At 39.6% G+C, this 13,382-nt stretch overlaps 1 protein-coding gene and 1 non-coding gene across 2 annotated transcripts; both read right to left on the bottom strand.

Annotated features, from left to right (window-relative positions):
* Nucleotides 1–1,729: 1,729 nt before the first annotated feature.
* trnal-cag (transfer RNA leucine (anticodon CAG)) lies at nucleotides 1,730–1,812 on the bottom strand. The gene has a single exon. It is a non-coding gene; the product is annotated as a tRNA-Leu (tRNA).
* A 194-nt stretch (nucleotides 1,813–2,006) lies between these two features.
* On the bottom strand, nucleotides 2,007–12,707 carry LOC137595500 (protein Wnt-2b-A-like). Its single transcript, XM_068315664.1, has 5 exons — nucleotides 12,203–12,707; nucleotides 10,308–10,528; nucleotides 8,715–8,992; nucleotides 7,852–8,116; nucleotides 2,007–3,871 (listed from the first exon to the last, which is right to left on the bottom strand). The coding sequence occupies exons 1-5, from the start codon at nucleotides 12,367–12,369 to the stop codon at nucleotides 3,627–3,629; spliced, it is 1,176 nt and encodes a 391-aa protein (XP_068171765.1). The 5' UTR covers nucleotides 12,370–12,707; the 3' UTR covers nucleotides 2,007–3,626.
* Between the last annotated feature and the right edge of the window lie 675 nt (nucleotides 12,708–13,382).

The raw sequence follows: 13,382 nt of genomic DNA, 5'->3' as shown, positions 1-13,382 counted from the left end.
CAACCTAATAACGTCACCAAGTATGAAGGAGGACTGGATGAATAATCGATCCACTGTAAACTTTGAGTGTCTAGAAAATAATAATAATAATAATAATAATCCACCTTTAATAGTCCACACAATGGGGAAATTATGTTTTCCTCTCCAGTTTCCTCTCCAAAGGGCTATATAAGTCTAATATTATTATTATTAATATTATTATTATTGTTATTATTATTATTATTATTTAGTATTGGTGGCATACCCATTCAAAATGTGCCTCAGTAATTTCACTTCACTTTTCTCGCTTTACCAAATTGTACCAAAGTTAAGAAATCTGTACCAAATCAAATGAAGTTTCACACATTCTTTGCAAAGGCTACAAAAAAATGTTTGTGTATTTCATAATTGGTTTCTCACATTGAACCCTAATATTCAAGTGTTTTGAGTGTTATGGTCTGATTGGTTTGTTCTTTATTTTCCCCTTCTTGTTGAATGCTTTTGGGATAATTCTTTCACACACTGACAAAACAAGTAATTTGAATTTTCTCAACGTTACAAATAAAGATTCAGTTTGAAACTCAACTTATAAAATGTGTGTAGGTCTAGATATAACTATTTTGTGTCGCCACTTGACATAATAAAGTTTATTTAAATCAAGAAAACATTGTTATCATCGTCGGTAACCCAGTAAAGACATTTTAAACCAGATCATACATGCAGCATATACACATGGATTTTATCAGTGCATGATAAATCTACTGCATGCTGCAGAATGAATCAATCCAGTTGATCGTTAATAGCTGTGATAAAGTCACAGAACCACATTGTTCCTTTTTATTTGACGTAATTGTGAATATAAGTAGCAGCTAGTTGCTTCTCATGTGATTGCAAAATGTACAATGAATAAGATCATTGTACAGCCTTTAGTTTGTGGGAATCTTTTCTCAGTGCTGTAGGAACACAATGATGAGAGTTATAGCTGGATTTTTACCGTTTTCCCAGTAACAAACGGGTATGATGTCACTTGGCAAGGACAGTAAATGTACTACTCTATATAAGCTCCAGTCAGGTCCAATTGAATGTTCACATAAAGCTCTTAATTGTTGCTGATAGGGTCTTAAGAGTCATCTTGTCCTCCAAGAAAAACAGTGAAACTACAGTAACGTGTTGCCAAACGTTCTCAATACTTTAAATCGACAAGACGGCAACAATTTCACAATGTTTACGATGTACTGTATATCGACGTATTACCCATAAACCACTGCAGTGCATCACAGATGTTGTGGAGGATTGGTGAGTAAATTATTAATAATCTGTTATATAGAGAGCTAATTGCCAGTGTTTAATGCTAATTCTCTGGTTTTTTTATTACTGTCCAGGTATATTTCAGGTGTTAAATAGACACATTCCTCGGAATGACCTGAGCAATCTTTAAAGTTTAGTTGCTCATAATCTTGAAATATTCCATACATCTATAGACTTGGCTATCAAGGAGACCATGGTAGTTGAAGGAGATGAGTGGCATGGGGGGGTAGGAGGGGCTCAACGAAGTTAAATATAGAACCAGGAAGGTATTTTGAGACTATTTTAAGAGTGCAAACACCTCCCTAGACAGTATTACAAAGTAGAATGGTGGAGTTCCAAATGTTAACAGTGTGAAAGATTGGATTGCACCAATCCTTTGAGGCTTAGGTTAGATTAAATACACTTTAATGATCTCATATTAGGGAAATTCACAAAAAGATGTTGTCAGAAGTGGGATTCGAACCCACGCCTCCAGGGGAGACTGCGACCTGAACGCAGCGCCTTAGACCGCTCGGCCATCCTGACTTCATGTATATCAGTTCTGCAAAGAAACATACAGAAAATAACAGCTCTTTGGTTGTGTAGTAACATTACTGCAAATGTTTAAAGTCTTTTATCATATTAAGGATAAAAGTGAGTTTCTTTTCATTCTCTGTTGCTAGAAAATCTGGGAAAGACCCAGAGATGTAGGAAGGAACTCTGTGGAAAAACACCTGTGGAAGATTAATCTGTGAATTTTTCTGTCCCAATCACAGAAAAACTTTGTAACGATGGTCATTTAAGAATAAAAACGACATTGTTTGTTTTTATTGGGGGAGAGATTCCAATCTGACATGAATATCTTTAAATGTTTTTTGAACAGACTGAAGGGCATTGGAGCAAAATTTACCCTCAACCAATACAAAAAAAAAAAGTCCATTACACAGAAAAAAACAGACCCGGCGGCTTTCGTAGTGGGTTTAGGTATAAAATGTTACCTTTCATAACAAACTCAAATAAAACAAACTAAAATAACACAGCGTTGTGCTTTATTACTCTCAGTAGAACGGGGGGGAATTGAAATATGAATATTTGAGGGCCCAGACTCGGGTCAGACCCCACGGTGTGTGACCAGCTCTCACCTCTCTAATCTTTAAGAAAAATACAGCCAAAACACTTTTCATTTACAATCCAAACGGACTCCTTTTGTTTGCAATTAACTTTTGACTTCTGAACATTTGACACGGCGTGTCATTTGGCTTTGTTTAATGCACTTTACTTTGGCTCTCCTTCTCATTACGTGGCCTTGAAAAAATGTATTGACTCCCAGCATCCGCAGCATATTGTCAGCTTCATTTAGATCCACGAACCCCTCAGAGGGTTGTGTCTCCGATGGCCCAACATGATGTCTGGCAGTATAACCAGATGTTGAAAAGTCAAATTCAGGAACTGCAACTACTTCGCTCTATTCTTTCGGCGATTTCTCTGACCCAGTTTCGTTTGGCGCTTCACTTCTTTCAGACCGGTCCGAGCCAACGAGAACTGAAGAAACAAAAAGTGTTCTGTCACAGTGTTAAAGAAAAATCTTTTTTTATTTTTTATTCCAAAGCAGTAAAATAAAATTCAAATCAGCCACTGAGAAGTGTGTTGCAAAAAACTTTAAAAGACCTCATAGACTTTTTTATTCATAACTTCCTTTGTTCACGTCTCCTGCTTATACTGTAGTTCGATCAGTAAAAGCTCAGCAACATTTGATGTTGTGACGCTTTGATGAATTGAAATATATTGAAATTACCATTTACATGGAGGTTCTCAGTCGTACAGGTTCATGACAGATCTCGACATTGAATGAAGTCAACTAGACTTGTAGGAAAAGTATTTCACTTCTCATCTCACTTTTCAATTCTTCAAAAATGTGAAACATGGCTTAACAGCATGTGGCATCCTTTTTTTTTTTTTTCCTTATATGATTTGTTGCAGTACAATACAATGAATATTTACCATTTTAAATGATACATCAGTGTATTTACAATATCTCAGAAGATACGTATGTCTCGCCTTTCGATCTAAATATTCAGCTTGAGTCTTTACAAACTGTAAAACAGACATCAGCTCTTGTCTCAGCCTCAATAACAAGTGAACACAACACAATAAACCCATTTTGTATCAACGATCCAAAGAGTCCCAGTTGTTCTGGATGCAGCACATGATGGTAACTGGTTTATTTCCAGTATCATGAAGTCAAGGCTTTAAGATGTCAGTGGAGCCATCAGAGCAGAGGTATTACAGGTAAAGGTCCCCCATTAGGAGTACAGGATGTCACATAATAGAATGTTGTAATTAGCATGTAGGTTTATCTTTCAGTGGCGGCTGTGATTGGTGATGTCCAACCAATCAGGTCGCTTGTAGGGCTTGCAGGTGTGAATGTCCACCACGTCCTCACAGTCGTTGCATTCCACGGCGCAGCACCACTTGAACTTGCACTCGCACTTGGTGACACGTTTGATACGCATGGTGTCATAGCCCCGCCCACAGCACATGACCTCACAGCCGTCGGTTCCTCTTGAGGACTTGTTGCAAACCCGGCCCGCCGTGCCCAAGGAGCCTGGAAAGAAATGGATATACGTCTGTTACAGGAGAAACAGCCTTCAGCAAGAACACACATGTGAAACATACCAATTAATGTTTTTTTTTAAATATGTGTGTATATATTTTATTTTTTTTTAATTAAGTTTTTTTTTTAAATCTTGATTTAAAAAGAAAATGTATATATGCAGTATATATACTATATATATATATATATGTGTATATATATATATATATATATATATATATATATATATGTATATATATATATATGTATATATATATATATATATATGTATATATATATATATATATATATATATATATATATATATATATATATATATATATAATTTTATTTGTTAAAATATATATATTTAAAAATATGTCACAAAAATGTAAATTAATATGCAGGCATTATATTTTTCCAATTTTACACAGAAGTGGAAGTATGTGACATTTTACTCTCTAGCTTCACTCAAATGGTCGTACTGTAAAAAACATTTTCTTTTTATTTTATTCTTTTCATTTTTTCCAGCCTTGAACTACATTTAATATTATGTACAGATACTCTGCTGCCGCTTCACATAATTGCAAATTGGGGGGGCATAGTTGTGTTTTAAATGCGCTGGAGCCTGATGACAACCAAATGAAAATCCCACAGAAATCAGGGACTCCACTCAGCTTAAAACACCTCATAATCCTGAATTCAAGTCAACCCATTTTCAGACTCTTCATCCATCCATCCATCCATCCATCCATTGCAATCGTCTCATTTACATCCGTTTAGCCGCCTTGTGAGTCACTGTCCTGCTGGAGCCTATCCAAGGTGGCTCCGCCCAAGAGACAGGGTACACCCTGGATAATACACCAGCTTATCGTGGAGCCACACATACGACAAACAACTACTCACGCTCACACCTATGAACCAATTAGTGTGAGCATTTCACCTCAGCTGCATATTTTGGCAGGTAGTAGGAACATGGAAGACCTGGACAGAACCCAATCATTAACGTCACATATTTATAGGCCACTAGAGGGCAGTACAGAAAGTTATAAACACTATATTGACATATTATGACGCTAATAGAGAAAGCATGCACATATTTCAACATCCAGCAGACCTGATGGTAATTTTTCCCATATAGAAAATGCTGTACTTTAATTTTCACTCTCTTCTTATGCAATCTGATGCTACACTGATACGGCATGTCTAATTATGGCTAATTTATTGACTATAAATGCATGTTTGTGTTGGAAATTGAGTTACGAATTTCTAAGTTTCCAGGAAATTCAAGACGATATGTCAAAAGAGGGGAAAGCGTAGAAAAGGACTACATTCTTGGTCGATAATTGTTGGGGTTCCCTTCCATATCTGACTTCTTTCCTATCACACAGTTATTTGATCCAGTGATAATGTTTCTATTGCTAAATGAGTTATAACCAACGTATTCCTAAAGTATGAACTGAACAGTCCCTGTAGTGTCTTTGTTCTTCACTGGTTGATTACTGGATATCCAACTCACACATCAACTTCATTGAATTCCACATTTGGACAACCTCCAGTGACGACACGCTGTCGAGTTCGTGTTGGCAGCGGACCACCTCTGGATATCAGTGGATATTTCGGTGCTGAAAACTCTTCCAACGAGTTTCCAAAGAGAAATATCCCTTTTCCCACACCAGAACGCCGAGTATCAGCTTCCAGAGGTGCTGACAGACGAGTCTGAGAGCCGAACACAGAGGTATCCATGTACTGGGGTGTTAATCTTGGCCCAAGATCAGATACCACGTCTAATAACGGAGCATCACTGAAGTCGAGAGGAAAAAGGACAAGAGATTTCCCTCAGGCTCCTGGGGGGGGCTCCTGGGGGCGGAGCTTATGCTGACCAAAATGAAGGATTTGAAAAATAAGCCTGCATGTATCCTTAGGCTGTGAATTCTAATACAATGGAGATTAGTGGTGAGGAGGGTCATGAGCTTATTTTAAGATCACCTTTTCTTTTCATGAAAACAACTTCATTATTCCTCTGTGGCCGAGCTGAAACTAAGCTCAGAACAGGGGAGGATGAGTCAATGCCGTCATGTCCCCCCACCCCACATACAATATGTACCAGACTGCCTTTACAAAAGTCCTTGTCCTTCTATTAAAGTAGTCTGATTGGAGGAGAGAGAGTCGAACAAGACAAAGCAAACCAAAGGAGTTAAGGGAGATGTTAAAGGTCAAATCAATGAACTCTAAGCTGTAAAGGAATGCAAGTGTTCAGCAGAGGTTTGGAGATCTGGATAGGACCGCACACCTGCCCCAAGACTATACTAGATAACTTAATATAAAGGTTTTAGAAAAGGGTTAGCAAAGAAGAGTTGGAGAATGTTCTGAGAGTAAAACGTGAAGAAAACAGAATCCTTCATCTTCAGGTTGTCAAAGGTTCACAAGTATTAACACAGCAACGAAAATCTACATTCTCTGAAAGTAACCAAACTACAGCATAAATAAACAGATCTATAGACATTATTACATTATTAGATATTATTACAAATGTTTTGAGTTTGATATTTTTCTTTTTGTTAATCTAAAAAAGATTGTTTGCCTCAGGCTTTCTAAAGTGATACTGAGAATTGATTTTCTATACAGCTATTGTGTTAAAATGTAACATTAGCACACCAATAATAGCACATGCTGATATATATTAGAAAAATACCGAAACTTTTGTTGGCTCCTTGTTTGATGTGATGCGTCTGAATGATCTTGATTAAATATATTGTTGCCACATGACGATTAACCAAATGACAGGCAGTGATTTCAGACGTCACATCTGTGACTGAATACAGATGTTGTCATGGACACGGGATTTAAAAACTTGTTCATTTTCACATGACATCACGTTACCTGTGGATTTTACCTCCTTTTTTAGCAGTGAAGACTGTAGTGAGTGGAAGCTACACAGCAGACAGTAGAGAGAGTGATCAATTTTGATCAGCTATTTGTGATCTATTCAAGTGTGCAAACTTTAGCCCGGATACTTAGAATTGTTTTAGGACTTCTCTACCATATAAGAACTATTTATGGTCCAGCCCAGAGGGGTCAAACTCACGGCCACATCAGCATAACGGCTGTCAAAGGACCAGATGTAACTAATAAATGTAACTAAATGTAACTCAGTGTAATGTAACTAAATGTAACTACTCCTTAATGTAACTAATAAATGTAACTAAATGTAACTCAGTGTAATGTAACTAAATGTAACTACTCCTTAATGTAACTAATAAATGTAACTAAATGTAACTCAGTGTAATGTAACTAAATGTAACTACTCCTTAATGTAACTAATAAATGTAACTAAATGTAACTCAGTGTAATGTAACTAAATGTAACTACTCCTTAATGTAACTAATAAATGTAACTAAATGTAACTCAGTGTAATGTAACTAAATGTAACTACTCCTTAATGTAACTAATAAATGTAACTAAATGTAACTCAGTGTAATGTAACTAAATGTAACTACTCCTTAATGTAACTAATAAATGTAACTTAATGTAACTCAGTGTAATGTAACTAAATGTAACAACTCCTTAATGTTAAATAACTGAATTTATTACTTATTCAAGTTACAAACATTACAGTTCTACAGGAAAAACTGTTTGTTTCTCTGCTCTAACATAAATCCTTTTAATTCATCAGAACTCCATAAATCAAGGATCAAACTATCAATGAATAAAGAAAAATAACATCAGACACAAGTTAGGACATTAACTTTGTTCACAACGTTTTTGTCAGAGTTAAAATGGGATGAATTAATGCATTGTGGGAAATGTAGTTTCAGGTCAAAGCACACTTTACACCTATTTATTTTTAGACACTCTGACCTTTTATTCTCTTGGGGGCCACATAAAATGATGTGGAGGGCCACATTTGGCCCCCGGGCCTTGAGTTTGACACATGTGGTCTAGCCTGTGAGGTCTTGTTCAGAGACATCAATGAAAGGTCTTTCACGTACCTGCTGTTCTGTCTGTCAGGCAGTAATCCGGGGAGTTCTCCACGTACACCAGCTCGTTCCTGGTCCCCCCCTTGAAGTCCCTGTCGGCCACCATGAAGCCGGTGCCGTCCTGGTTCATGGTCACCTCCACAGCCGTGTTGTACTTCTTACGGAGGTAGTCTCCGGTCCGCCTGAAGTCAGACATGGCCAGCCAGCAGGTTCTCAGAGAGCAGGAGCCGCTGACCCCGTGACACTTACACTCCAACTTCATAAAGCGCTTCACCGCCTACAGCAAAGGTCAAAGGTCACAGGGTGTTAAGCCTGCGTCGGACTGTCAGCTATGCTAGCCCCTTTATTACCAATGAGCTTCAAGACATTAAAAACTATTTGAGATTAGCTTTAGGACGACATTTCTAAAAATCCTCTTTTCCTCCTCAGAAATTAAATTAATTAATCTTAAAACAGCACAAACACTTTATGGATAAAACAAACAAACACAAAAATTTACATTTATTCATATTATTGTTTTCTGAGCTCTTCTGGACATTTATATTCATAAAGTTGAATATGCTGATAAGACATTTACAATATTTAGAGAAATGTTCAGAAAATCTGTCAATAAAAAATCAAATCATCAACATTTTTATGAAGCTGATTATTTTTATTTTGATCAAGTCAAGATTGATTTTTCATTTATTTTATTTTGTTTTATGTTGTTTGCAAATGAGTACCTTTGGAATTCAGTCAAAAAATGTACCTTTCATAACCTTTATGAATTCTTTTCTTCGCTTATTTTAATTGATGAATCAGTTTAATTTAATTTAATTTAATTTAATTTAATTTAATTTAATTTAATGTGCAGATTAATCAAACCGGGTCCTTACCATCCGACCACAGCGGTTGTTGTGCAGGTTCATCAGCGCTCTGGCGTCCTTCACCATCCTTTCTCGAGCGTCTACAAAAGCTTTCGCAAACTTGATGCCGTAGTTTATGTTGTCGCTGCACCCCCCCCAGTCGAAGTTGCCCCTGTCGTCGCTGGCTCGCCCCCGCTTCTGGCCGTCGCAGCTGCAGATCTTCAGCTCTCCCTGGCTGCAGGCCCTGGTGATGGCGTAAACCACCCCCGCTGAGGAGATGGCGTACACGAACGCCGCCTCTCGACTGCCTGGACACACGGGAAAAGAGAGGCGGCGTAAAGAACCCCCCCCAGGATCCAGGGTATATTTTTCATTGAGTGACTGTTTTCACAGATGTAAATGTCAGCGATGAGAAGCTACACCAACTTTGTTGCAGCTTTTTTAAGTAGGCAGTCATGTGACACCGTACGTGCATTCTATTGGCTGATGGAATCTGGAAGTGCGCTACGATCCGTGAGTCTCGGACTTCCTTGAGACACAAAAATGCTTTAAACAGTCTATCAGATTTTTTTAAAGGTAATACAGATAGAAGGTGGTTTAATATCAGTATGGGGGGGTTCAGAAATGTTTAAGTTACCCTAAATAATAAGATAGTTTGTCGTTAATCGAATTCCGCGATTAACGCATTAACCGCAAAGAACAGGGGCACACTGTAAACTGAATATAATCGTGAATCTGAAAATATCTTAAGGAATCAATTCTGTCTGCAACATTTAATAGACTAATTCAATTTATAAGCAACTAAGTTAGTACTATATTATTCTGTCATTATTTTACTATTCAGAGTCACTGACATTCACGTAGATCGTGTTTATGTATGTAAGTTTGGTATTTCTGTTTGTATGCAGAGGTGTCATCAGTATGGGGGAGGGTTCATAAACGTTTAAATAATAAAATAGTTTGTTGCTTTTGGTGTCATTTCCAGTAGCTTCTCCAAACTGAACCAGTATACCAGTAACAGGACCGGTCCATTTATGGTGGATGGTCCACACAGAAGTATCACCTCTAACATCACCTTTCACTTTTCTTCTTTTTTCCGTCACTGGGTTCTGTTTTCATTTCAGGGAAGAGGAGATTTTTTTTTTTTTTTTGGGGGGGGGGGTTATTTGGTCTGGCTTCTTCCCACCCACCTCTTGTCCTCATTCCTGCTCAACGCAGTGAAGCAGAACACAGGCGATATGTCAGGGAGTCGAGCTTTGTCTGGCTGCCAGAAACATCCACCCAAATATTTACATCTCCTATTACTGTTTAGACATCACCACTGCGGGGATCTGCTACTTGTTTTCAGAGAACATCCACTTTCACAATCTGCACTTTTCTTTTTTTTTCAGGAAGGTAAAGAACAATTTTTCCCCTGTGTTTGTCTTCTAAGGAAAAACTTTAATAAGACGCCTATTAATCCTCTGCTTATCTGGAAACAACAGACACATTTACGAGGACGATAATCTCAAGTGTCCCTGACATAAACAACCATTGTCACGCATACAGGAAACCACACACACACACACACACACACACACACACACACACACACACACACACACACACACACACCAGACTTACTCCTCAGCATCACCCTTCCGAACACCGTGTGGTCCCGGTCCAGCGTGCTGCAGTTCCAGCGATGGTGTCTGAACTGGTGCTGGCATTCTTTGATCCACTCTTTGGCCCCCTCCCCGATGGACTGCATCAGGTCCGGGTGCCGCTGGCACAGCTGGCGCTGCTTGTTCACCAGACCCGGAATGTTGTCGCAGATGACCCGGGCGCCCAGCGCTCCGATGTACCTGCAGACCCCCCCCCAACGCCGTGACGGAAACGAGGATTACAACTCCTGCATGACATAAATTGACCGTCTTGGTTTGGCCCTGAAGAGAGTTTCGAGTCTGACGATGATTTTACTGATTCTCCTGCGTTTCAAACCAATAATGTAAAACCTGTTTGGTTACAAACACGACCGAATGACAGAAATATTCTCTCTGAAAACAGGAACAGATTGTCGAGTCTCTGACAGTCTAGGGATTAGAATAACTAGACTCCTGTAGTTTTGATGACTTGGGGGTGTAAGGTGCTGCTCAGTGTTACAGGAATGGTTCAGGATCATTTTCCAGTCAGGATCTCTATTAAAAGTGGGCACTACACGCTCTTTCTTTAGGTATGACAATACCCCCAGCACCACTTGATGCTGACACCTGGAAGATTACATTCTGTACCAATCATGGCTGGTGGGGGGCGCGATGTTCCAAAGGGTGTGCATAAGGGATCAATAAAGTTCTACTCTGTAAAAATAATAATATTCTCATTTTAAATTGTTGACTTTTCTTTCCGAGATGAGATAACTACTATTTCTACCAATGTGACGATTCTCCTTCACAGCCAGTCTCCACTTGTGACTGAGATATTCCGGATTATAGGAGAGATTATGGAATTCCTCCCATCCAGTGGAGAGCACCTCTTCCCCTCCTGCCTCCATTCAGACTTTAATCCCCGACTGTGTAGCCACTCTTAAATGGACGGCTCACATGCTGGTGCTATTGTGACACTGTGAGGGGGGGGGGGCACTTATCAACAGGACGTGAGGACAGTGGTTTACAGTGGAAGTGACCGCTCAGGCCTTTCCCTCCCCAACCCTTCTGCTGGCTCCTTTTTGCTTAAGCCTGCACGCTCCATTCTCCCCCCGGATATCATTACAGCCCCCCAATCACAGCCTCGTTTATGTCGCCCGGCCACTGAGACACAGTTTTACAGTTTCCACCCCCGTTATGCCCCCCCCCCCCCGTCCCAGGTCCCACTGTGACGATAGGCCTGAACGGTGAAGCAGAGCAGAAGCACTTCTTGTGTTTATTGTGTTGTACATACTGGCTGAGCCAACCCCCCCCCCAACTGTCTCCATGAGGACACACACATAGAGTACTGTACAACCATTTCAGGTGGGTGGGATGAAGGGGCAGTGGGTGGGGGAGTATGTGTGTGTGTGTGTGTGTGGGGGGGGGGGGGGGGGTTACAACATTTAAAACCTCAGGAGAAATCATCAAGAGCCACTGATTCACGCACCAACGCCTGCACCTGCCACTTACTCTGGGCAAGATGGATGGATATGTATAGGGGGGGGGTCCCCCCACACCCCCCATCCCACCCCTCCATCCCAGCACCATCAATCTTCATGAACACATGACACACATGATGAAGACTCTCTTAGCATTGATGTCTAAAAAAAAAAAAGTTCACATCATCAAACGTGATCAAAGTGCTGCTTTTTCATTGGACGACACGGTTTTAGAATTAAAGACATGTTGGTTTTTTATAGGTTTTATAAGTTTTGGATCCTGCTGGTCATTAATATAAGAAAGTGTTTTTAAAGAGACGATTTTCAACCTTTATATTCCCAACCTGATTTATTAATCACGTTTTTTAATTGTAATTCAAATTAATTTGAATACATTTTTAAAGATCTCACTCACCACCACGACGAATCCACTCTGGGGGTGAAAATGAGCAGAAGCAAAATAAAAATGAAGTATATTTTGGGGAATGCTTTGGTTTGATTTGGGGTTTTAATCCCATTCCTAATCCCCATGGCTCTACTGCTGCCTGATGAACCCCGACAAAACATGATTCTTCTTTTCATGCAAACGATCAGGTGTGAAAGTCCTTGGAGATTTTTTAACGTCCATCATTGGACAACTAAAAAAATAGAGGATTCAAAAGTTGTTTGGAGACTCCATCAGTTCATTATCAGAGCGGTTTGCTGTCGGCGCGTCCATAACGTCCAGCGGGTTCCGTCCAGATGTCTCATCAGTCTGACGTTGTCCTGACGACAAACTCTCGTTTTCTCTTCAATAGTGTCACAAAAGTCGTGAGAAGTCGTGGAATCTCACAAAAATCCAATCCTGTGTCGCTGAAGGCGGACATCGCTCAAACCTTTTCCGTCTGCGGACGGGAATGAAGATGCGCAACAAAACGCGCAGCGCTCCATTGAGGCGCGTCAGCTGTCTGTGACCCCCCCACCACCACCCCATTCCTCCTCCTCCACCCCCTCGGTCAGAAATGTACAGATGACGATGAGACCAATAGACGGCTGAGTTAGAAATTATCCAGGTTGAATTAGAATTAGGATTAGGATTATTTGACGGTTAAAAAGGACATTTTTTGTTGAAACAATGACGTTTCAGATTATTCATTGAGGAAAATTTCTCAGAGATGTTCTACTAATTTTTGAAATAATTTTTTTTTTTTCCTAAGTGACAATTTGAAGTCACTGACGTCAGACTCATTGAGGATTGAGTTATAATACTGTTGGTTAGTACGGAGGGAATCTGTGCAAATACACAAGAAAACTTCCTCAGATGGATCCATAATTTATTCAGAAACATCATGAAGAAGATTTTTTCATGACTTTCTTCCCCCACCTTGGTGTTTCCATCCAGGTGGGCCGGCCTCATGTTGTGTCCCTGAGAAAGTTTTCCCTGGGAATCTGCACCTACGAGGGGTCAAGCGCTCCTGCTTTGACACATCATTAAACAGGAACTTGGTGTCTCCATAGAGATGAGTAATCCTTCCCAGGGGGCATTTCAGACAGTGTTTCATATGCCAGCTGCTCCTGTGTGATCGGACTCTCTACCATTCATTTGAAGAATAAAA

The sequence above is a fragment of the Antennarius striatus genome, chromosome 5 (genome assembly GCF_040054535.1).
Source record: "Antennarius striatus isolate MH-2024 chromosome 5, ASM4005453v1, whole genome shotgun sequence".
Taxonomy (NCBI): Eukaryota; Metazoa; Chordata; class Actinopteri; order Lophiiformes; family Antennariidae; genus Antennarius; species Antennarius striatus.
The sequence above is the reverse complement of the archived record's forward strand: the minus strand, read 5'-3'. Positions and strand labels throughout refer to the sequence as shown.

Bases quoted from the DNA above. Each gene is read 5' to 3' on its own strand.
- LOC137595500 (XM_068315664.1), bottom strand. From the start codon at position 12,369: ATGAAAAGAAGAATCATGTTTTGTCGGGGTTCATCAGGCAGCAGTAGA. The intron at 8,993-10,307 runs GTAAGTCTGGTG...CCGTGTGTCCAG, and splicing joins CGGAAGGGTGATGCTGAGGA to GCAGTCGAGAGGCGGCGTTC. The intron at 8,117-8,714 runs GTAAGGACCCGG...CCTTTGCTGTAG, and splicing joins ACAACCGCTGTGGTCGGATG to GCGGTGAAGCGCTTTATGAA.